The sequence below is a fragment of the Gigantopelta aegis genome, chromosome 13 (assembly GCF_016097555.1).
Source record: "Gigantopelta aegis isolate Gae_Host chromosome 13, Gae_host_genome, whole genome shotgun sequence".
In the NCBI taxonomy this organism is placed as follows: domain Eukaryota; kingdom Metazoa; phylum Mollusca; class Gastropoda; order Neomphalida; family Peltospiridae; genus Gigantopelta; species Gigantopelta aegis.
Window position 1 is genome coordinate 33,124,069 of NC_054711.1, and position 26,449 is coordinate 33,150,517.

The 26,449-nt window shown below is 37.4% G+C and overlaps 1 protein-coding gene across 1 annotated transcript in view; it reads right to left on the reverse strand.

Annotated features, from left to right (window-relative positions):
* The window catches only part of LOC121387271 (low-density lipoprotein receptor-related protein 1-like), a 340,401-nt gene that overhangs the window by 231,487 nt on the left and 82,465 nt on the right, over positions 1-26,449 (reverse strand). The window contains exons 2-4 of the mRNA XM_041518296.1: positions 7,926-8,057; positions 5,115-5,240; positions 1,655-1,690 (exon numbers count right to left, since the gene is read on the reverse strand). Coding sequence (XP_041374230.1) covers positions 1,655-1,690; positions 5,115-5,240; positions 7,926-8,057 — 294 coding nt within the window. The remainder of the gene's footprint in view (positions 1-1,654; positions 1,691-5,114; positions 5,241-7,925; positions 8,058-26,449) is intronic.

Consider the following 26,449-nt stretch of genomic DNA (forward strand, 5'->3'; position numbering starts at 1 on the left):
GGATCAAGTGTCAAACTAACCATATGTTAGCTAAATATTGAAGAATTTTGAACTTTTGTGATCTAATTGCAACACTTAGGCAGGGTAGGGTAATTGCATCTAATGATTCCTCCCTTTCATGTAGGCAATCTAAAAAATGGTTACAAAAAAAAAAAACCCTGAGCTCCTAGTTATTTTCGATTTGGTACAGCACTAAAGCACTAAAACCTAAAACCAGGTAAACTAAAATTCCTGTTCCACTTCAGTGCCATAAATTAACCAAAAATCAGCTCAATTTCCTTATTTTATCACCCGAATCTAATAAAACACTATTACAATTAAATTGAATTAAAAATACATTTTAACATTAAAATAAAAATGAACCATTTATTTGTATAATACTTTATAAAAATGCACTGAAATGGATAAAATAATAGATTGATAAATTAAATAAACAAAAAATTAATTAATCAAATCATAAAAGCAATAAAATGTAGTATTCTCTCCCATACAATTCCAAGCAAATACATTCACATATACTGCAGAACCATTTCCAGCAATGTAAAAAAACAACAGGAACTAAAAAACAAATTCGATACTTTGTTGAAAATAAGTACATGTATATGTTTTGATTAAATGGTTCAAAAGAGAAAATATATTTTCTTAAATTGATATTGTATAATTCTTAGTTCAGAGTCGTAATAATTGAAAGAACGTTTTAATTATTTGTGAAAACAGAATAGATGTAAAGTAGTATGTGATATTAATTATAAATACACTGCAGAAAACACTAAAACCCACACAAGATGAACAAATCTTCAAATCAATCAAACACAACAGAGGCTGATATTAACACTGTTAACTACCTGTACAGAGAAAATTAGTGAAATTAATCAGAACTATACATTTGTATTGTGCCAAAAGGTTTAAAGGAAATGTGCAGAAATGTTTAATGTAATTAAGGCTATTTGTACAAATAGTTTAATTGAAAAATAGCAGATATACTTTGTATATATATATGTTTGGTTAAATGATTGAGGTACAACGGTTTGGCTATTTGTTTGTCTATTATTAATTTATTTTCATTCGTTTATCAATTAGAATTTTCCATTTTTTAAAGTACATGTACCATAATAAAGTAATAATTCCTTGTTTCATTTCGTTCATACAGAAATTCCTCAAAAACCTAATGAAGAATCACAAGAGATAAACAAACTACGGTATATACATTTTGCACTCTCACACTCACACATTCTAGCAAGCTAATCTAGCGAGTAAAAAGCATAGGTCACCAAAGGTCACCAAATTAGCCAATAGCCAAGCTGTACCCCACTACCATATTTGCAAGGAATACTGGGAGAAAAGAGACGATTGCCTAGCCTTCGTCGACACCAGACTCATGTAGAAAACAAGGCTCTGAGAGAACTGTCCACAAAAGCCTGCAATATTGTGTGTTGATCGGCTCAGATCCAAAATGAAGAAAAAAAAACAATCTGCGAGACTCTTACACTACATATGTTAAAGAATAAAAAACACTTTTGCCATAACCAGTCAGTTCTGCCAATCAGATCTGTTAACTCTTTTTTATATTACAGCTTTTCATGGACAGTGCTTGCAGCTCTTGTTTGACAAGAATGTGGGTCGACTGAGACTAATGATTACCAAGCATACAGACCTTTGATATGAGATCCTTTCGACATACGATTCTTGCCTAGTACAACAGAGGTGGGAATGATGCAATTAGTCACAAATAGACCAATCAGAACGGTGCAGTCATTGACAACAATCAATCAGAAAGGTGCATGTTTTTTCAAACAGCTACATGTACTACATGTATGTTTACAAACTGACAACACAAAATAATGTGCACTGTTGTAAAGCATAAACTTAAGTACAAATGTAATAAGTAATATGCTGCGAAAATTATAATATAAAAATATTAATGAAAAAGTATTTGATGCAGAAAATGCATAAAAAAAATACTGTGTAATGATATTTTGGTTGACGGGGATAATCAACTTAATAAAAATAAAAAAAATCATTATTATTAGGGTTTTTTTATGAAAATGTACATTTTACATCTATGTCTTCATTTATACTATTATATTTAGTCTTCGTTAACACCAAATTACCTAAGTGTGTGTGAGCAGTAGTGTGTATGTACATCTAAGATGACAACTGTTCATGTCTATCCTATATACATGTATGTGACTAAAAATTATAAATGATAATAAAAAACATTTTAATCAATTCTGGAAAACATTTTTTATGTTTAAATGTGTTTGTAATCTATTTTAAAAATTCATACTTTGTAATTAATTTAAATATATATGTGACCACAAAACAATCTTAAAAACTCCAATAGTAAAATAAAAATGACAATAAATAAGTGTTGGGGTCAATTTTTTTTTTTTTACAAAAGGAACAACATTACATTACATAAAAATTCAGTTTTAGTTTAAAACAGAAATTAACTGGATTATACAAATTGTAAAATGTTTCATAAATTATCCGCCAGTTAGTTAATAAATTAAAGCAATTTTTAATTCAGTAACTGTAAATTGGCATTTGGAATTTTGTTTGTTTAATTTCTATGTTGGAAACAATTGCAACATATAAAATGATTTTATTATTATTATTATTATTATTATTAAATTATATATTAATAAATCTTTGCTGCCATTTCAAAAATAAGTTAAAACAGATTTAGTTTCCATCCATGCTGTTCAATACCTGCATACAGATGTTTAGAAAATATGTTTTTGAATCTGTTTTTAATGGTCTTATTATTGTTATAATATTAACATGCTTTTCTATCATGCTCAACTGTCAAACAGTGTAAGCTTGCACACACATTCAGAGAAAAGTATTGAGATTAGGTAACCATGACAAAAGGTGAGAAAAAAGATCCAGGCAGAATAGTCAGTTGAATTTCAAATGTTAATGTTAAAGCTGCAATCTCAGCTGATAACACTGTTTTCTAATGCAAATTACAAACCTATAGTCCGTCCCACAGGGAACACCTTTATTCATATGATCAAATTTACTACAAGTTACTTATTTCTGAACCAACTGATTTGGAAACTGCACACAAAAATAGAAAAATAGTAATTTTTTGTTATTTCCAATTTCCTTTCTTCTTATGTCAAACCAAACTGAAATTATTTACAGAAAACAGTTTTATAGAATGATGGGACGGACTTGAAGTACAGTATCAATAAACTTGTGTTTTCACTATTAACATATCTGGTCAGCTGTCTTGAATTGACAAACATGTCTGTAACATTTTAATGTATTAATTCTTGTACTTAAGCCCATGCAAGTTACGATTATGTTTCAGGGACCACACACACCTTATTTGACATCAAATGTCATTTTTATACCAACCAATAGCACACATATTTTTAAAATTTAAAAAAATTTCAACACGTCTGAGTGGGTTAAATATTTCTTTAAAATTTTGAAGTTTGGTTCAGAACACAAAATATAGATATTTTTTGTACGTGTTGAAAATTTAATTTGTGTTGAATTTGTCATGTATCCAATTTGAGATTTACATGGAACCGAGACAGAATTAATTACTCTTAATTTTGAGATTAATGTCAAGATAAATAAATTTTCATTAGTGAATACATCTAAAAATATCGAAGAATGGCATGAGACGAGAAGTAAAAAAACACAGAATAGGTTTAACATGACTCAATAATAAAAAATATACTCGAGATTGCAGCTTTAAACAAAACAATTAAACAGAACGTCAAACAGGTCGTCAGACCTACTGAACTAATCAACCATAAGAAGTAAATGTTTCTAATTCTGAATATCAAAAATGTATGAATAAATTAAACAAACAAAGATATATAAAACTGTCTGTAAAGACCACTCAGAAGACTGGTCACTAGAGGCATGTTTTACAGAGGTAAAATACATGCACATGTACAAGTATGGGATATATTGGAGATGCCTTTTATAGACACCTGGCTGTAGCAACATAGCAATGTGGAATCATAGAAGGTCACTCGGCCAATGTATGCAATACAGGTAGATATATTATTTTTAAAGTAATTCATTAAAGTCTGAAAGAATATTTTTCCATTCTATTTTCAATAGAGTATTTATAAAACAGTACAGTATATGACATAATAAAATCAAGCAGCAACTTCCAGTTGTTTTGTGAGGTCGGTGTGATGATAATTACACAGTAGCTCCTAGAACCCTCAATTGTTGGTTCATCCAGCTTCTTTTACACTTTACTCATGTTAACTTTTAATGATGTAATTTTTCACCTATTTAATAATTTGCCAGGTATAGCATTACAATTAATACATGCTTCTCAAGTGACCAATTGTTGGTATTTTGACATAATTTGTGTAGTTTGATAACCTTGAAAGCTTGTCATTGATTGGTTACTATTAACTGGTCTTAGTGCTTAAGATAAACCAATGCTTATGTGACATGACATTTATAGCAGGCAGTGATAGGCCCCTGTAATGTCAGCTCTTATTTCTGTTTTTAATCACAACACTTAACTTTGTTGTTGGTTTTTGTACTGTAAAATCATGGCCTACCAACCAACCTGCCACTAAACTATAGGTTCAGATTTGTTTCTAGGGTGGAATTACTGGCTTTTCAATAATCACAGGTGCAAACTTTGGCCTATTCTTAAAGCCTGAAACAGAGTTTTCAATCAAAACCACTCAACAATCAAAATTTAATATCCATATTTCACTTTTTTTCATGCTCCAAAGCCAAAAATGTTTTTAGTTTGTAGTACAAACAAAAAGAAATTAAAATGTTTTGTGACTTTGTATCAAGTTTTTTTCTCCTATACAATGGATTAGTCATATAGATTATATTAAAATTTTGTTGATATGTACAATAATTTTATTTACAAATTAATAAAATAATTTTTAATAACTATTAATGGTGTATAGTTTTGCAATTTTTGTTAAATGGGTCAACTTTCTAATTTTTTGTATCACTTAAAAATCCAATCTACAAAGTCATCAATATTTATATTGCATTATTTATATCAATTCTGTGGACAAATGCCACTAGGCAAGTTGTTAAAAAAAGAAGAAGAAAGAAATTAAAGAAAGAATATATTTTGAAGTATTTTCTAAACCACCACTTACAGACTTCTGGTGTTTCATCTGACCCGTCTGTACAGTCCTCCTCACCATCACAAATATAGCCCTGTGTTATACACCTTGCCGCACCCTTTGTGCAGGTAAACTGCCATGAAGCACATGTTGGAATGCCTTCAAGAAAACAGTATTAGATATTTATTATAACAAATATATACAACTGGTTCTGAATGAGAATAATATTTCAGACTTTCTGCTATAAGTTTCTTATGAATGAATGAATGAATGAAATATTTTATTTAACGACGCACTCAACACATTTTATTTACAGTTATATGGCCTCAGACATATGGTTAAGGACCCCACAGATTTTGAGAGGAAACCCGCTGTCGCCACTACATGAGCTACTCTTTCCGATTAGCAGCAAGGGATCTTTTATTTGCGCTTCCCGCAGGCAGGATAGCACAAACCATGGCCTTTGTTGAACCAGTTATGGATCATTAGTTGGTGCAAGTGGTTTACACCTACCCATTGAGCCTTGCGGAGCACTCACTCAGGGTTTGTAGTCGGTATCTGGATTAAAAATCCCATGCCTCGACTGGGATCCAAACCCAGTACCTACCAGCCTGTAGACCGATGGCCTAACCACGACGCCACCGAGGCCGGTAAATGAATGAATGAATAAATGAATGAATGAATGAATGAATGAATGAATGAATGAATGAATGAATGAATGAATGAATGAATGTTTAATGACACCTCAGCATGAAAAATACATCGGCTGTTGGGTGTCAAACTATGGTAAATGCAAAACTAAAGTGATGAGCAACATCAATATAAAAATTCAAGAGTGAAATAAAAACACAGTGTAAAGAACTGTGTTCTTGATCCTGATTACCTGAAATCACCAAAAAAAGGAAGGAAATGTTTTATTTAACGACGCTCTCAACACATTTTATTTACAGTTATATGTCATTGGACATATGGTTAAACACCACACAGATATTGAGAGAGGAAACCCGCTGTTGCCACTTCATGGGCTACTCTTTTCGATTAGCAGCAAGGAATCTTCTATATGCACCATCCCACAGACATGATAACACATACCACGGTCTTTGATATACCAGTCGTGGTGCACTGGCTGGAGCAAGAAATAGCCCAGTGGGTCTACCGAGAGGGATTGATCCCACACCGACCACACATCAAGTGAATGCTTTATCACTGGGCTACTTCCCGTTCCTCACTAAAAAATGTAATGTTATCCTTCGGTATGTATGTAAAACAAGTCGTGGTATGTATGTAAAACAAGTCGTGGTATGTATGTAAAACAAGTCGTGGTATGTATGTAAAACAAGTCGTAAAATGGACATTAAAAAAACCCTGATTTGTGTGCATTTGTCTAACATCCCTTTGCTATGTTACATGATTCTATACAATGTGCTATCATCTATAAATTCACAAAGCAGTGAATGGAGACATGGATATCAATATGGATGTGGATGTGGATATGGATTTAGATGGTGATGGAAATGTGGATTTGGATGTGAATTGAGATTGAGATGTGGATGTGATGTGGATTTGGTCTGAGAATAATATGTGGATGTGGATGTGGGTGGCCATGGAGTTTGTTTGTTTTTGTTTAATGATACCACTAGAGCACACTGATTTATTAATCATTAGCTATTTGATTTGAGATGGAGATGGAGATCTGATGTGGATGTGGATTGAGATGTGGATTGAGATGTGGATGAAGATTGAGACTGAGATGTGGATGGAGATGGAGATGTGGATGGAGATGTAGATGGAGATGGAGATGGAGATGAAGATGTGGATGGAGATGGAGATGTGGATGTGGATGGAGATGGAGATGTGGATGGAGATGGAGATGAAGATGTGGATGGAGATAAAGATGTGGATGGATATGAAGATGTGGATGGAGATGGAGATAGAGATGGAGATGTGGATAGAGATGGAGATGGAGATGGATATGTGGATGAAGATGGAGATGGAGATGTGGATGGAGATGTAGATGTAGATGGAGATGGAGATGAAGATGTGTATGGAGATAAAGATGTGGATGGATATGAAGATGTAGATGTGGATGGAGATGGAGATGGAGATGTGGATGAAGATGGAGATGAATATGTGGATGTGGATGGAGATGTGGATGGAGATGGAGATGGAGATGGAGATGGAGATGGAGATGGAGATGGAGATGGAGATGTGGATGGAGATGTGGATGGAGATAGAGATGGAGATCTGATGTGGATGTGGATTGAGGTGTGGACTGAGATGGAGATGTGGATGGAGATGGAGATGGAGATGTGGATGGAGTTGGAGTTGGAGTTGGAGTTGGAGATGGGGATGTGGATGTGGATGTGGATGGAGATGGAGATGGAGATGGAGATGGGGATGGGGATGTGGATGGGGATGTGGATGTGGATGTGGATAGAGATTGAGATGGAGATGGAGATGGAGATATGGATGAAGATGGAGATGGAGATGTGGATGGAGATGGAGATCTGATGTGGATGTGGAATGAGATGTGGATGGAGATGTGGATGAAGATGTGGATGGAGATGTGGATGTGAATGTGGATAGAGATGTGGATGGAGATAGAGATGTGGATGGAGATGGAGATGAAGATGAACATGTGGATATGGATGGGGATGGGGCTGTAAATGGAGATAGGAATGGAAAAATGGGGAAGGTATGAAATGCTGAATGGAAAGGTATGCAATAGAAAATGTATTTATGGAATAAACAATGAAAGGGTATGAGTACATGGAACTGAAGACATATGAGGCATTTAGTAATTAGCTACATGTGATCACTCAACTGTGAAAGGGAACAACTTACTGCAGTTTGCTTTCTCATCGTCACCATCAGGACAGTCATGATCTCCGTCACACACCCAGTTGAGAGGAATACACTGGTAGCCCACACTGATCTCACGTTTACACTGGAATGTGTCCGATGAACATGTGGTGGCTGCAATCAAAACAAAAAAAACACTGAATCATGAACCTACTGGATACCAATACTCTCCAGCACCTACTGTATATCAACACCCTCCAGCACCTACAGCATACCAACACCCTCCAGCACCTACTGTATACCAACACCCTCCAGCACCTACAGCATACCAACACCCTCCAGCACCTACAGCATACCAACACCCTCCAGCACCTACTGTATACCAACACCCTCCAGCACCTACAGCATACCAACACCCTCCAGCACCTACAGCATACCAACACCCTCTAGCACCTACTGCATACCAACACCCTCCAGCACCTACTGCATACCAACACCCTCCAGCACCTACTGTATACCAACACCCTCCAGTACCTACTGCATACCAACACACCCCCAGCACCTACTGTATACCAACACCCTCCAGTACCTACTGTATACCAACACCCTCCAGCACCTGGCAGTGTCTTACTAATATTACAGATATTTATTTTAAACATTCTTTTAGCAAGTTTGTCATATAATGGGAGATAACTCATACAGCTTTATTAGTTCCAAACCACTGAAATTATTAAATAGGGCTAAAACTGTCCTTTTTGTAGAGCCCAGTGATTGGAAACAAACGTACATGTTGTCTTGGGGGGGGGGGAAACATTGTTTTTTTCTCTGTTTGTCTATATTCATGTTAAGTTACATGTATATTTAAATATAATCAATCAGTGTATTAATTATGTAATTTTATCCAAAAGTACATGTAGGTGTTTAATGGGTTTCTTTAATAAACTACATGTATGCTAGGGAGTCACATTATGCAATTGTATCCAAAAGTAGGTGTTTAATGGGTTTCTTTAACCTTCTGAGTACTGCAGGTGAGATATCTCGCCCGACGTCACGTCAGTTGACATACTGTATACTGTATACAGTACATTCCCCAATTCATATTTCCCGCCGTTTTGCACATGACACGAAACGGAAACGGAAATATAATAAAAGAAAAAAGATTTCTTTTTAAAATGGTGGCTTTTGTTTTGATTTTTTCAATTGAAAATACCTTGAAATTTTGAGATCAAAAAGTGGTTTTCGGCAAGTATTTTCGCTCGACAACAATGGCGGCACGTCGCGGTTATTTTCAGCTTTCGGTAGCTGATTGTGACAGCTAATTTGATGATAAATTCGATCATTTTACCAACAACGAAAATCACCAAATGTTGCAATATGAATCATAGTTCGGGTTTTAAAAAAAATTCTGGTAAAAAACCCACGGTTATCAGGAATAATAGACATAAATACTGGACAGCTGGCCACAAATGCCCGTAAGTAAATGCAACTTTTTCGATTTTTTTGCCAAATTTTAATCACCATTAACTGATCTAAAAATAATTAAAATTACAAAATCGCACGAAAATAATACTTACCGATACATATATGAACTTTATTTCATGTATTTATAAAACATTTAAGTGAATATATGTCAGTAACAATTATAAACTTGTACCCACTCAACATGATTTTTGTTAAAAATTAATCTAGTAGTCTAAAGGTTAATAAACTACATGTATGCTGGGGAGTCACATTTTTTTCTTTTCTTTTTCGTTAAATCATAAGTCATGCTAAAAATAGCGCATTTCAATGTTCGATTTCTTTATTCTGACTCTCAGAAAAGCTCTCAGCCAATAAAATGTCAGTGTCTCTTGAATCACATTTCAGTACTTGATACTGATTACAGGAAATGAAACTCCATTTGATGTAATGGAAGTTGGAATCTTCACACCACTCTCATTGATAGCAACAAGGCCCAAACTGAAATGAACAATGTTCATATTGATTTGGGATCACTATAAACACCTGTACATGCAATACAACTAATACAATCACCGGCGGGGGGGGGGGGGGGGGGGGGGGGGGGGGGGGGGGGGGGGGGGGGGGGGGGGGGGGGGGGGTGGGGGTGGTGGTGGTGGTGGTGGTGGTGGTGGTGGTGGTGGTGGTGGGGTGGTGGTGGTGGTGTGTGTTTCTAGTGAAACATAAAGAGTATAGCCTGAATTATATGGAATGAAAGTTAAAGTTTGTTTTGTTTAACAACACTACTAGAGCACATTGATTTATTAATCATCGGCTATTGGATGTCAAACATTTGGTAATTTTGACTTATAGTCTTAGACAGGAAACCCACTACATTTTTCCATTATGTCATGTCATGTCATAGGGTTTTACGTGCACATTCAGAACAAGCTGTTGTAGCACAAGGCTGTCGTCCATGACAGGAAAGGTGGGGGAGGGGAGAGGAGGGACCGCCTGCACTGGAAGGTGCAAGGGAGCACAAGCAGCCCGATCAAATCGGTAGCAGGCGGGTGGGGGTGGTGGTGGTGCTATGGAATTTGAATGGAGCAGTTAAATGCCAAAGAGAAAAAGGTGCACAATTTTGATTGAGGGAATTTGGCGCAATTTTGAACGGTCGGTCGAAAGGTCAATGGCCGAGCTAATATAGGTTTTGATATTAGTGAATCGAGAGTAGCTCGTTAATTTTAGACCTCTACGATGCTGTGGTGTCTCCTAGCTTGAACATAGGGCCCTTATAAAGGGCCTGACCGCTTCTGGTCAAGGCATTTTTCCATTAGTAGCAAGAGATCTTTTATATGCACCATCCTACAGACAGGATAGCACATAGCACGGCCTTTGATTTACCAGTCGTGGTGCACTGGCTGGAATGAGAAATAGTCCAATGGCCCATCATCAATGGTTTTGCTCACAACAGTTACTGGTTTAAAATTGCTGTAGACAGGCTCTATATTTTATAGGTGAACATTTTGCTTAAACTGCTATAGGCAGTCTCCAAATTGCCAAATTCGAGCCCTGCAGTTACATTCAAATAATTTCAATTACTAATGATTATGAAGTTACATTATTGCAAAATTTAATAAAGTTGAGTGCCAGGTAAAGGCATGATGAACTGACAGAGAACTGGCTGCCATCAGGGACTCATCCAGGATAGTTTGCCTGGGTCCTCGGATTGGACTGGGATAATTAGTGCTATTAAATCATATGTACATGTTTTGGTTTAAACAATATTTTATTACCACCACATTTGTGGTTTTGGAATCATGCAGCCAACAGGGATATCCCTATATTAAGGTCTCTCCTTAAGTGTTTACAATACAAAGTGCATCATTTGTGGCCAAGATAATAGATATTTACACACAAACAGAAACAAATGTTGAGACAGACACACACATAGGTGTGAGAGAGTGTCACGGGGATCCTATAATACCCGTAACTGAATGAAACCCGATTGTCCCAAATATCTCTCCTAAATATATCTATTAGATCTCTCTGTAACAGGCAGTTATACCCGCTTGTGGCTCGTCTAGGTATGATCAGAGATAAGATCTTATATAAAGTATATATTATTATAGCACGTTTAGTTCACTAGAAAACACAACAAAAACACAATACACTTTGGAATCTGTAGTAACCTACACAGACCAATGTACTGCCGCAGTAGTTAATTAACAACAACAAATAATAACAACCCAGAACTGATCACTTAATTAGTTAATCTCTAGGTGTCTAGTTTACACAATATGCTAAACACTTCACCGTGACACAACACCCACACGTGTGATAATTGAGAAACGCTGCCAGGAGAACTTAATTAATAAAGGAATTACAACTCTATTCCTAATTGGTTAATTTTTAATTAACCCTTACTACTCGTTCAGTAACGGGTGATAATTGAGAAACCCTTACTACTCATTCAGTAACGTGTGATAATTGAGAAACGCTTCCAGGGGAACTTAATTAATAAAGAAATTACAACTCTATTCCTAACTGGTTAATTTTTAATTAACCCTTAACTACTCATTTAGTAACCTTATAACACAGAATTAATACTGGTACCTATCACAATAAAGACAATAACCTACAGTTTACCTAGGTCCTCTCGGATGACTGGATAATCTTTATATATATTTAGACAGTGAGCCTACAGTTTACTGCGTCAGATGACCGGCAGCACCGTCTAAATAATATTGGTATAATACAGTATTAAAATATTTAAAGTCACATCAATCACATCAAGGTTATACAACAGAGCAGAAATGATATTTCCCCCTGGACGCCTTCCAATATGTTTCTCCCCGATATCTCTAAAATCCTAGCTATTTATTCAAAACTCTCAGAGACAGCAAATATCGCCTGGGGGCACAACGCGGTACCTCACCTATCATCTGATATTTCCACCTCTCCCAGAGTCCGTATATTTTCTTAGATGACCAGACATTCTGTCGCCAGTCGCCAAAATCACAGTCGCCGAAACCGCACTCGCAGAGGTATTACGTAACTACTGGGAAGGGAGAGCAGGGAAGGGAGAGAAATAGAGAGACAGAGACAGAGAGACACATACACACTCATCTCTATAACCCTCCATAACACTCTCACTCTCTCTCTTCTCTCTCTCCACTTTTTCCGTTCCCCTTTCTCTCTCTCTCTCTTTTTTTCTCTCTCTCTTTTTCTCTCTCTCTTCACTCTCTCTTAAATTATCAAAACCAAAATATATTGACAACCAATATGTGTAGTTTAAATGTGCTGCGATAGGAACAAATATTCCTTTTCTTTGCCTGCCAATGTTAGGTGTTATGGTTTTATAAATGCATGAGCACATGTACTATTCTCTACACTAATACTCCTAATGGGTCTGGTGTGAAAAGTCAAGACACACTGGGAAATTATCCATATTAATTAGATTATCTCTATTAATCTGATTATCCCTGTTAATCTGATTTTATTCCTATCAATACTGCTTACTGTCAAAACTGACCTGACTACTAAATTCTATTACGGTTGTTCACGAGTCGATCACAACAGGGATATGGGAAGAACAGCTTCATACACTGAGCTTTGACCACAAACTCAGTTTCAACTTTCATTCATTCATATAGTTTTATCAGGCATCCAATAACCATTTTTCTATTTATTTTTTTAATATTGTATTTCATTTTATTTTAATAACTGTTTTTGGGTTTTATTTGTGTATGCTTAAGTGTCATTAAACATTTATTCATGCCGTATATACACAACTAGTTGAAATGGAGTGCACATTGATTTATTAATCATCGGCTATTGGATGTCAAACAGTTCATAATTCAGACATATATATAGTCTTAGATAGAAAACCTGCTACATTTTGCCATTAGCAGCAAGGGATCTTTTATATGAACCATCCAACAGACGGGGTAGCACATATAACAGCCTTTTAAATACCAGTCATGGTGAACTGGCTGGAACAAGAAATAGCCAAATGGGTCCACCAATGAGGATCGACCCTAGACCGCCCGTGCATCAGATGAGCACTTTAACACTGGGATACATCCTGCCCGGTGCAATGATGATTTAAAAGAAAAAATTATTTAAAAAATTACTTTGGTAATACCATTAACATTCATGTAGACAAACTGGTGGTGAACTATTCCTAGCTGTCTTCATAGTTTGTTGGTGCACTGTATACACGTATGTGGTGTCCTATCTAAATGAAAGACCTATTTCTGTTAACTACGAGTAGCCTACATTGTACACATGTGACTACTTCAAATTATAGGAGTTAATTTATACAGTTACTTTTAGCACTTCACAATTTCCATTTTTGTTATCATGGTATTATATTACATTTAGAAAATTTGTTGAATTGAACGATGGTCTACCCATGCGCGGATATGGATATACATCCGGCAAGGGAAGACAATTCTGCAGTAGAGAAGGTGACTCAGGTTGTATAGCATTATTGTGCTAGTACAGTAAGTTGAATAAGAATGAAAAGTCAATAACTAAATATAATGTTATATACCTTGCATATATATGCAGGGCAAACAACCTAATGGAAGATTGGGTTGGGTTTGTTTGGGGGGTTTTAATTTTCAGATATTTTCATTTTTAAACATGGGATACTTGGTATCAATTCTGGATTTTACTGGATATTCTGCAAAATTCTTGAAAATTAGTCGCCCTGTACATGTAAGAAGATTAATGTGAAATTTTGGAAAGCTGTGAAGCCTTTAATGCAGAATATATTTTAAAAACTAAATGAAAGGCTCTGCTGTCACGTTTTAGTCTTATCATAAAATATACTCACATCAACACCATGAAGATTTTCTATGGACTTCCTCTGAACTTTTGCCTTAACTTGATGAGTTAATTCTAAGTGACATTTGTTAAAAGATGAAAGCCACAGAAAGTTCAGTGTCACTGAGAAATAACACACATGCAGTCACAATGAATATTTATGAGTATCATATGCAGTATAAATATTTTTCATCTCCATGTACAATAAAAAGTAAATTTTAAAACAAAAACTAATAATTTTACATGTATATACTTCTTATTTCACATCTATATACTTCTTATTTCACATCATCAATTTTCAACATTGGTATTTTATGTACAATAATATATAAGCATATAGATGTACAACCCATATAATATGAATTACTAATTAATTAATGCAAAACCCAGCTGTAATAATCTTTGTCTTTTCACTCTTAATGGATATTGTCTTGTTGGAGAATATACATACACATGTATGTAAATGTCCTGTCTACAGGTTTCAGTGTACTGCAATCCCAAACAGTTCCCAAGTGTTCTACTTTATACATATGTATGTATGCATGGGCTAATAATATATATTTATGCCACTTTGGTTTTCAGGTGGTGCTAAAATTTGGAATTAAAGATCCAAAAGGTTTTTTTAATTGACTTGATGTTGCAGCTTAAACATTCAGGATACATGTACTGCTGGTGACACGTCTCAACATTCTATAGTCTATGCACTGGCTTCACAAATTCAGTTGATAGCGTAACAGTGGTGCAATAATTCACGTAACACAACACAATACTGGGAAATTACTGATATATTTGTCACAATTTGGTTTATTTGTTGTCATTGTTTAGTACAGTAGATCTTTTGGTAAATATTTCATCTTAACAATGTCATGAAACAATTATGGAACATCTCTTTACTGATGAAATTTTATTTCACTTAGACAGTTAATTTAATAATACAGTTCACTGTTTTGCCAACAAAGTACATGTGTATATCATGAAATATTGCGATATCAATTGTATTTTGTTGCCACCACATTATTTTATGAATTTATTAACTTTGTAAGTCAATTTTTTTTCGCTACAATCAAAAAATTAAACCCATTCAACCTGGCTTTTCTCATGAATCCAGACAAAAGTTGTGCTTTATAAATGAATCTACTTGACACACAAACATGTATACATTTGTACATGTTCTTTTAACAACAGCCGTATTGTAATCTACAGGAAAATACACGTACACACACAGTGTCAAATCAGTTTTATCAAAATATTCTGGTACACTGCACGTGTACATGTTTCACACAATCATGCACAAATACATGCTCATGTACTTATCAACAAATATTAGAACCACGCCTATGTAATGGCCAGTCTCAGGTACAAAACGTTCTACACGAGATATCAGTTACATTAATGAATGCACTTTATAGGAGTCATGCCCAAGGAAAGATAATTATACAATTATAAATCACCAAAACCAATCTGTTTTGTATATAAACTTAGATAAGCCAATTAAATTATAACAATAAACTTGACATTTTTACCCCTCCCCCCCCCCCCTTCCAATTTACAGAACATATACACTGTAAATGTACATATACTACATGTGGTAAGATCCAGAAATTGTTTTAAAGTTTGCTTTTGTTTAACGACACTACTAGAGCACATTGATTTATTAATCATCGGATATTGGGTGCATGTAAAACATTTGGTAATTTTGACATACAGTCTTAGAGAGGAAACCTGCTACCTTTTTTCCATTAGTAGAAGGGATCTTTTATATGCATCATCTCACAGACAGGATAGCACATTTCATGGCCTTTGGTATACCAGTCATGGTGCATTGGCTCGGACGAGAAATAGTCCAATGGGCCCACCGATGGGGACTGATCCCAGAAATACCAAAATGAACAAAGATCCCAGAAATACCAAAATGAACAAAGATGCACCAGTAAGTATAAACCTCCCCCTTTTTTTGTTCCCAATATTGTAGTACATGTAGATGTATATTTGTGCAAGTAACTAATATACATAGCATACTGTATGTGCATTGTCAGAAACAATTAGTCATATACATTAGGGTCTCCACGAGTACTCGGGCACGGGCCGAGTCTTGACTCGAGACTGGTCACAGGACTTGAGTAACCGTACAAGGTGCAATATAATGATCAACTATAATGGACAATGTAGCAATTTTGAAAGCAGTTGGCGAATTTTACTTTAGTTTGGCGAAATAATCTCATGTAATAATTGACATTTTTTTAGAAAATAACTGACATTTTTTAAGTTTAAATAGACGAATTTGGTGAATTGTTTTGCTCACCCAGAACTAGCCCTGATGTAGGACAATAATTTCAGCAGTAAATAATCTATGATATAAGTTACACAATTATTATATGACCGTATGCTAGTTTCTCTTTTTAAACTAGCTATCTGTCACAACACTGAACATATATCAGCTGGTTTACTTAGCATTATTTGGCATCCATGTTCAGCACTGGAATTAAGATGCATAATGTTATTTTACTGTATTCTTTAGTCTCATTATCATCTAGTTTAAGTGTCGGGTACTTGGGTCCGGGTTGAGTTTAACCCTCGAGTACTCTAGTCCTGTACTCGTGGAGGCCCTAATATTACATGTACATGTATCATTCTCAGATATCAAATCATGTTCCTCATTCATCTCCTCCCTGCCCGATCCCCATCAGTGGGCCCATTAATGATCCAGTCAGTGCTCCACAACTGGTGTAACAAAGGCCATGGTATGTGTTATCCTGTTTGTAGGATGCTGCATATAAAAGATTCATTGTTCAGTGCATGGTGGCAGCAGGTTTCCTCTCTCATAATCTGTGTGGTTCTTAACCATAAGTCTGATGCCATATAACTGCAATTAAAATGTTTTGAGTGTGTCGTTAAATAAAACATCCCTTCCTTCCTTCCTTCCTCCTTGCCCTTCTTACATCAGCCCTAACATGTTTATTTACAGTCCCACGCATACACATATTTAGATTATTATATACATGAACAATCATCCTAGTCCAGCAATGCTAATGACTACATGCCTGTTTCCGAACCGTAAAGGGCCTAAGTCATGTCTGTATTAGTTAATCTGTATTCAGTCTTAGTTGGTCTCACTGACCATCTCACAGAGCAACCTACTGGAAATTGGCTCATTTACTTGGGAAGCAGATCATTTGAGCACTTCGAGATGGTCTGATTAATTATGAGCAATTTAAACCTAATCAGGATTTAAACTGCATTTTCAACCAGGAGACAACTACATTATAGCAGCTGTTAGATTGTCCAGAGATGAATAGCCTTGGTGTTGTCGTGGTTAAGTCATCGGACATAAGGCTTGTACATGTAGGTACAGGGTTCACAGCCCGGTACCAGCTTCCACCCAGAGTGAGTTTAACGACTCAATGGGTAGGTGTAAGACCACTACACCCTCTTTTCTCTCACTAACCACTAACAACTAACCGAATGTCCAGATAGCTGAGGTGTGTGCCCAGGACAGTGTGCTTGAACTTTAATTGGATATAAATACGAAAATAAGTTGAAATGAAATGTGTAGAGATAGTCTTGATGACAGATAATTATGGTTTTGTTATTCATATTTATCTTACAATGAGTTGTTTCAGTTATATCTAAGTTGTATGTTTTTAAATGACAGGCTCTCAAATAAATGGTATCCCAGTGATGTGAGTGTGGTATTCTATTTCTATATCACTAACAACTACGTTTAAAACATTTATATACAATGTATGTACAGCATTTGCACTTGCACATTGGGGGGGGGGGGGGGGGGGGGGCGACGACATAGCCCAGTGGTACAGTGCTCGCTTGATGTGTGGTTGGTTTAGGATCGATCCCCATCGGTGGGGCCATTGAGATATTTCTCGTTCCAAATACTGCACCACGACTAATATATCAAAGACTTTGGTATGTGCTGTGGGATGATAAAAATAAAAGATCCCTTGCTACTAATAAAAACATGTAGTGGATTCCATTTCTAAGACTATATCTAAAAATTACCAAATGTTTGACATACAATCGCCGATGATTAATAATCAATGTGCTCTAGTGGTGTTGTTAAACAAAACAAACTTATCTTTTTGCACATTCAGTTAAATTTACATCAAAGGTAGCAATCCATTTTAGTAATATTAGTAATATTAATTTCAGTGGATGATTTGGTTGTCACATTATTAGGTCATCACCATGATTTTTAATGAGTCAAAATGAATTCTAATTGGTCAATCAGAACCTTTTGGGTGTTACCATAAGAATGTGATTAGTATCAATGCTAACTAACACATATATAAAAAGGGTTCAGATGTTACAAAAATTATTCAAAAAAAATTATGCCAGGTAAAAAAATTCTGAAGTAGTCTGAATGAACTAATATCATTGTGTGCCACCAAAGACATGCAGACAAAACAGATAGCAAGCCAGCAGTACATGTATATCTATACATGGAAGGAAGGAAATGTTTTATTTAACGACGCACTCAACACATTTTATTTACGGTTATATGAAGTCGGACATATGATTAAGGACCACACAGATATTGAGAGAGGAAACCCGCTGTCACCACTTCATGGGCTACTCTTTTTGATTAGCAGCTAGGGATCTTTTATATACACAATCCCACAGACTGGATAACACATACCATGGCCTTTGATATACCAGTCGTGGTGCACTGGCTGGAGTGAGAAATAGCCCAATGGGCCCACCGACAGGGATCAATCCCAGACCGACCTCGTATCAAGCGAACGCTTTAACACTGGGCTATGTCCCACCCATCTACACATGGAATGCAATTTTCACTTTAATTAGCTTTTTAGTGAATTAATAATCAAATAATTTTGCTAAATTCAACTTTGAATCACATTTGGCAGCTTGGTGAAGGACAACTCAAATCCTGTCAAGTAAATGTTCAGGCTCAAGGAATGTGACTCTAGAATGGCCATAAAAGTCGATTCCGTTCTGGATTTGAAATACATTTACATTCATGTGACAGCTATTTGCATGAACTGTCACTCAAGGCCGGTGTTTGATAGCTAAACCAGTACACCACTGAGGCCAGTATTATAGTTCTAGTAAAAGCATTTTCAAATAATGTGCTGAGGTGTCACTAAACCAATGTAGTATTTCTTTCCACTATGATGTCTAACACGTTAATGTAGGTATAGGTATGTACACAGCTCTCCTAATTAAACCATGTTCTCACCAATCTTGTTCTTTCCACTATGATGTCTAACACGTTAATGTAGGTATATGTATGTACACAGCTCTCCTAATTAAACCATGTTCTCACCAATCTTGTTCTTTCCACTATGATGTCTAACACGTTAATGTAGGTATATGTATGTACACAGCTCTCCTAATTAAACCATGTTCTCACCAATCTTGTTCTTTCCACTATGATGTCTAACACGTTAATGTAGGTATATGTATGTACACAGCTCTCCTAATTAAACCATGTTCTCACCAATCTTGTTCTTATATGCAGGGGCGGGATTTACCTCAGTCAGTTGAGTGCTCACCTTAGGTGCTTATGTCGCAGGATCGACCCGCCTCAGTGAATCCATTCAACTGATTGGTGTTTTCTCATTCCAACCAGTGCACCACAACTGGTCAAAGGCCATGGTATGTGCATTGCTGCATGTGGCAAAATGCATAAAATAGATCCCTTGCTGCATTAAAAATAATGTAGCTGGTTTGCTCTATGTGTCAGAATTACCAAATGTTTGACATCCAATAGCCGATGCTTAATTAATCAATGTGCTCTAGTGGTGTCATTAAACAAAACAAACTTTAACATGCATGCAATACGTTCTGATTTTGTTACCTTCCAGCTTGAATCCTGTAATCCAGTAACTCAAGTCAAACAATTAAATTATAGAGGATCAAAACTAAATTCCTTGCAGATTCAATATCTTTTCTCCCTTAATGTATATACGTGTATCTCTCCTTCAGAAGACATTTTTTATTGAATCACCATGCTCAACTGATCAAGTCATCCAGAATTTGTTTTAAGACACCACATAACACTGTATAATCATGAGCAAGTGTTTAAATATCTCATCTCAGGTACCATATAGTCTCAATTAATCGATTCCCTGTTCTTCTATTATTTCTGATGAGTGGCGTGGCAAGATATCTCACCTGCAGTATCCAGAAAGTAAAAGTCCCCATTCAGACTTTTTTGTCAGACTTTAATTTTTTTTTAGTGCCATTTCAAAAACTTTGTTTATTTTTTGGTAAATAGTCCGATTCCCTTTATTTTTGGCAGTCTGTCTAAATTGCTCTAATCACCTTCAAACTTTGAATGAGCAGTCTATTTTTTTATATATATTTTTTTTTTTTTTTTTTTTGGGGGGGGGGGGCTTCAATTTGGCCAGACATGGTTATTCTCAACTTTACTAAAATCTTCAAACTTCTACCCACCTCAATATGATCACCCCACCCCACCACCCTGAAACAGTTACTGGTCACTGGTGATGTCAGAGGCTATGTCAGGGGTGGGTGTTCCTGAACCTTTGGGATATGGGTATGTAAAAAGAGTTCCCATTCCTACTCGGCCCACGCTGAAGACACCAATGAAGTAGTAATTGCAACCCAGCAATTCTTAGAGCCTTCAATTGTCGGGTTCAGCCAACTATTTCTCCAATTCACAACATGTTTATAGATGTACAGTGAAATCATCTACAAAGAATGAGCCAAACAGGCTGAAAGCCTATAGCTGGCCACCTCAGCCCAGTCGACAGTATTGCTGGTTTGCACACCGTACGGCCAAAGCCTATAGCTGGCCACCTCAGCCCAGTCGACAGTATTGCTGGTTTGCACACCGTACGGCCAAAGCCTATAGCTGGCCACCTCAGCCCAGTCGACAGTATTGCTGGTTTGCACACCGTACGGCCAAAGCCTATAGCTGGCCAGTATTGCTGGTTTGCACACCGTACGGCACTCAGCCCAGCCCAGTCGACAGTATTGCTGGTTTGCACACCGTACGGCCAAAGCCTATAGCTGGCCACCTCAGCCCAGTCGACAGTATTGCTGGTTTGCACACCGTACGGCCAAAGCCTATAGCTGGCCACCTCAGCCCAGTCGACAGTATTGCTGGTTTGCACACCGTACGGCCAAAGCCTATAGCTGGCCACCTCAGCCCAGTCGACAGTATTGCTGGTTTGCACACCGTACGGCCAAAGCCTATAGCTGGCCACCTCAGCCCAGTCGACAGTATTGCTGGTTTGCACACCGTACGGCCAAAGCCTATAGCTGGCCACCTCAGCCCAGTCGACAGTATTGCTGGTTTGCACACCGTACGGCCAAAGCCTATAGCTGGCCACCTCAGCCCAGTCGACAGTATTGCTGGTTTGCACACCGTACGGCCAAAGCCTATAGCTGGCCACCTCAGCCCAGTCGACAGTATTGCTGGTTTGCACACCGTACGGCCAAAGCCTATAGCTGGCCACCTCAGCCCAGTCGACAGTATTGCTGGTTTGCACACCGTACGGCCAAAGCCTATAGCTGGCCACCTCAGCCCAGTCGACAGTATTGCTGGTTTGCACACCGTACGGCCAAAGCCTATAGCTGGCCACCTCAGCCCAGTCGACAGTATTGCTGGTTTGCACACCGTACGGCCAAAGCCTATAGCTGGCCACCTCAGCCCAGTCGACAGTATTGCTGGTTTGCACACCGTACGGCCAAAGCCTATAGCTGGCCACCTCAGCCCAGTCGACAGTATTGCTGGTTTGCACACCGTACGGCCAAAGCCTATAGCTGGCCACCTCAGCCCAGTCGACAGTATTGCTGGTTTGCACACCGTACGGCCAAAGCCTATAGCTGGCCACCTCAGCCCAGTCGACAGTATTGCTGGTTTGCACACCGTACGGCCAAAGCCTATAGCTGGCCACCTCAGCCCAGTCGACAGTATTGCTGGTTTGCACACCGTACGGCCAAAGCCTATAGCTGGCCACCTCAGCCCAGTCGACAGTATTGCTGGTTTGCACACCGTACGGCCAAAGCCTATAGCTGGCCACCTCAGCCCAGTCGACAGTATTGCTGGTTTGCACACCGTACGGCCAAAGCCTATAGCTGGCCACCTCAGCCCAGTCGACAGTATTGCTGGTTTGCACACCGTACGGCCAAAGCCTATAGCTGGCCACCTCAGCCCAGTCGACAGTATTGCTGGTTTGCACACCGTACGGCCAAAGCCTATAGCTGGCCACCTCAGCCCAGTCGACAGTATTGCTGGTTTGCACACCGTACGGCCAAAGCCTATAGCTGGCCACCTCAGCCCAGTCGACAGTATTGCTGGTTTGCACACCGTACGGCCAAAGCCTATAGCTGGCCACCTCAGCCCAGTCGACAGTATTGCTGGTTTGCACACCGTACGGCCAAAGCCTATAGCTGGCCACCTCAGCCCAGTCGACAGTATTGCTGGTTTGCACACCGTACGGCCAAAGCCTATAGCTGGCCACCTCAGCCCAGTCGACAGTATTGCTGGTTTGCACACCGTACGGCCAAAAAGCCTATAGCTGGCCACCTCAGCCCAGTCGACAGTATTGCTGGTTTGCACACCGTACGGCCAAAGCCTATAGCTGGCCACCTCAGCCCAGTCGACAGTATTGCTGGTTTGCACACTGTACGGCCAAAGCCTATAGCTGGCCACCTCAGCCCAGTCGACAGTATTGCTGGTTTGCACACCGTACGGCCAAAGCCTATAGCTGGCCACCTCAGCCCAGTCGACAGTATTGCTGGTTTGCACACCGTACGGCCAAAGCATGCAGGTACATGTATATTTAAATTTAAATCTAAAGTTCTAGATTTGCAAATTTCAAATAGATGCACAAGTAGTTTTTTTTTTAGCTGTCATTACAACTATAAGGACAAAAGTTTTGGGGGTTTTCAATTAAGTTAGACAAAAAAGTCATTATTTTAATCAAATAATCTTATACTAGACTCAGATTAATGTTAAACTTTATTGTTGAACAGTAGATGACATGAGATATACAACTGTCTTCTAATTATGCCATTCATTGCCCATGCATCATTTATCAAAGCCTGGCTGCTTTAGATGTTTTCTCAAACTTGTGTTCTGCCGTCTGCAACATTGATTCAGTGGCCGAGCCGAGTTTACTGTCATCCTATAGGATTAGCTCAAACAAATGGCCCCAACCAATCAAATCAGTGTTAATGAATTGTTGTCTGAGGAGCAGATTTCTTGCCGAAACTGACATTTATTGATGCACTAAAGGTCACCCATTGACATGTGTATGACTCACAAGCAATAGTTTGATGAAACAAAGATATCCTCCAGAAATCTTCACTGTCATAAATTTGTTCATTTGCATCTCTTTAATCTGTCTTTTATGCTTGGTTCTATGATTACTTTATCTTTTACTTCTCCGTCTTGAATAACCAGTCCTGGCTTAGAGTTGCAGGAATTGCAATGTAGTGACATGGACATAAACTGTAGTAGATCTTCCATCTGGGGTATTGTGGGTCTTAAGGTCAAAATATTCCAATTAAATAACAGCAACACAGTGACATATTTATCTCCTCCCCTCACCTCCCTTTCCCCAATAAAAAAGATGGCAAAATGGGCCTTTTTACTTAATGGAAGTTCCCTTGTAGTCTAACTATGCTGCAAGTATAGTTTTTATTGCTGTTTACTTAGGACCTTCAAGTACTGGCTTAAAACGACTATAAAACATGTCATATCATCCACAGAGGCAGTCAGTGTGCACAACAGATTTCAAACTTTCTACTCACCATCTACATCTACATGTTGTTTTGCTGCTTATAGTGAGAGATGAAACCTGATGCCACCGTATATAGGTAGGGTACTCAGGAATACAAACAGTAACTATAGCTTTTTGCATGTAATTTCCCACTCTGCCAGAGGGTACACTGGGTACAATTACATACCCTAAAATCTTGGAAATTAATGGATACATTTTTTTTTTTAACAATTTTAAATAGATCATAGTGAGAGAATTGCTCTTTAAAATGTGATAAGGTTCATGAACTGCAGTGTCCCATTACAAAACATTTCAAGCCTAACATCACCTAATAGGGGCACTTACGTTAATATGGTATGCTTTGTTTTTTATTGCTTCCCTTGACATTATTTTCTGGCAGAAAGCCTGTGTATATATATATACTACTCAACGTTCACTAGGGATATTTGTAAAAACATGCCACATCAAAGCCTGTGTATATATATATATATATATACTACTCAACATTCACTAGGATATTTGTAAAAACATGCCACATCAAAGCCTGTGTATATATATATACTACTCAACATTCACTAGGATATTTGTAAAAACATGCCACATCAAAGCCTGTGTATATATATATATACTACTCAACGTTCACTATGGATATTTGTAAAAACATGCCACATCAAAGCCTGTGTATATATATATATACTACTCAACGTTCACTAGGGATATTTGTAAAAACATGCCACATCAAAGCCTGTGTATATATATATACTACTCAACGTTCACTAGGGATATTTGTAAAAACAGGCCACATCAAAGCCTGTGTATATATATATACTACTCGACGTTCACTAGGATATTTGTAAAAACATGCCACATCAAAGCCTGTGTATATATATATACTACTCAACGTTCACTATGGATATTTGTAAAAACATGCCACATCAAAGCCTGTGTATATATATATATACTACTCAACGTTCACTAGGGATATTTGTAAAAACATGCCACATCAAAGCCTGTGTATATATATATATATATACTACTCAACGTTCACTAGGATATTTGTAAAAACATGCCACATCAAAGCCTGTGTATATATATATACTACTCAACGTTCACTAGGGATATTTGTAAAAACATGCCACATCAAAGCCTGTGTATATATATATACTACTCAACGTTCACTAGGATATTTGTAAAAACATGCCACATCAAAGCCTGTGTATATATATATATATATACTACTCAACGTTCACTAGGATATTTGTAAAAACATGCCACATCAAAGCCTGTGTATATATATATACTACTCAACGTTCACTAGGATATTTGTAAAAACATGCCACATCAAAGCCTGTGTATATATATATATATATATATATACTACTCAACGTTCACTAGGATATTGGTAAAAACATGCCACATCAAAGCCTGTGTATATATATACTACTCGACGTTCACTAGGATATTTGTAAAAACATGCCACATCAAAAAACTGCATTTATTGTATTTGAAGGAGTGGGACGTAGCCCAGTGGTAAGGCACACATCTGATGCGCAGTCGGTCTAGGATTGATCTTCATCGGTGGACGCATTCGACTATTTCTCATTCCAGCCAGTGCACAACAGCTGGTATATCAAAGGTCATGGTATGTGCTATCCTGTCTATTGTATGGTGCATATAAAAGATCCTTTGCTACTAATGGAAAAATGCAGCGGGTTTCCTCTCTAAGACTACCAAATGTTTGACATCCAATAGCCAATGATTAATAAATCAATGTGTTCTAATGGTGTCTTTAAACAAAACAAACTTCAACTTTTATTGTGTTTGATGGATGACCTATCTAACTGTTGTCATGCATTGCTATAGTGAAGTATGGAACATCCAAACCACACAGTCTCATTGATCACATGTTGCACACATTAAAAATGGGTAAAAATTGTTTATCATCACATATATTTGGTATATCCCTAGCAAACGTTGAGTAGTATGTAGGAGTGGGAGTTAGATTATTGTACACAACAGTGTACGAAGGTGGCAGTGTTTAAATCAAAACTAAGAATAGATAGTGCATCCCAAATCATGACCAGTGACTCGATACAATCATGTACAGGCAATGTGTGGATATAAGCAGATTTTCTTAACAGATGTGAGGATACACAACAAGTCTGCTCAACTTGGATAAAGCAATGGAAAACGAAAGGAATGTTTGTTATTAAGCCTTCAGCACACTGTTTAATCAACTGCTAGCTAACTCCAGCTGATTCATTCATTTCATTTCAACTTATTTTCATGATTATATCCAAATAAGGTTCAAGCACATCAGCTATCTGGGTTGTCTGTCCAGAACAGTGGGTTAGTTGTTAGTTGGTTAGTGAGAGAGAAGGGGGTGTATTGATCTTACACCTACCCAGTGAGTTGTTAAAACTCACTCTTGAGTGGGAGCCGGTACCGGGCTGCGAACCCTGTACCTACCAGCCTTATGTCTGAGGCCAGTTTAATCAACTGCTATAGCTATAACTCCAACTGAACAGTATAGCATTATTAAATACCCAGTTCCCGCTTTAACGC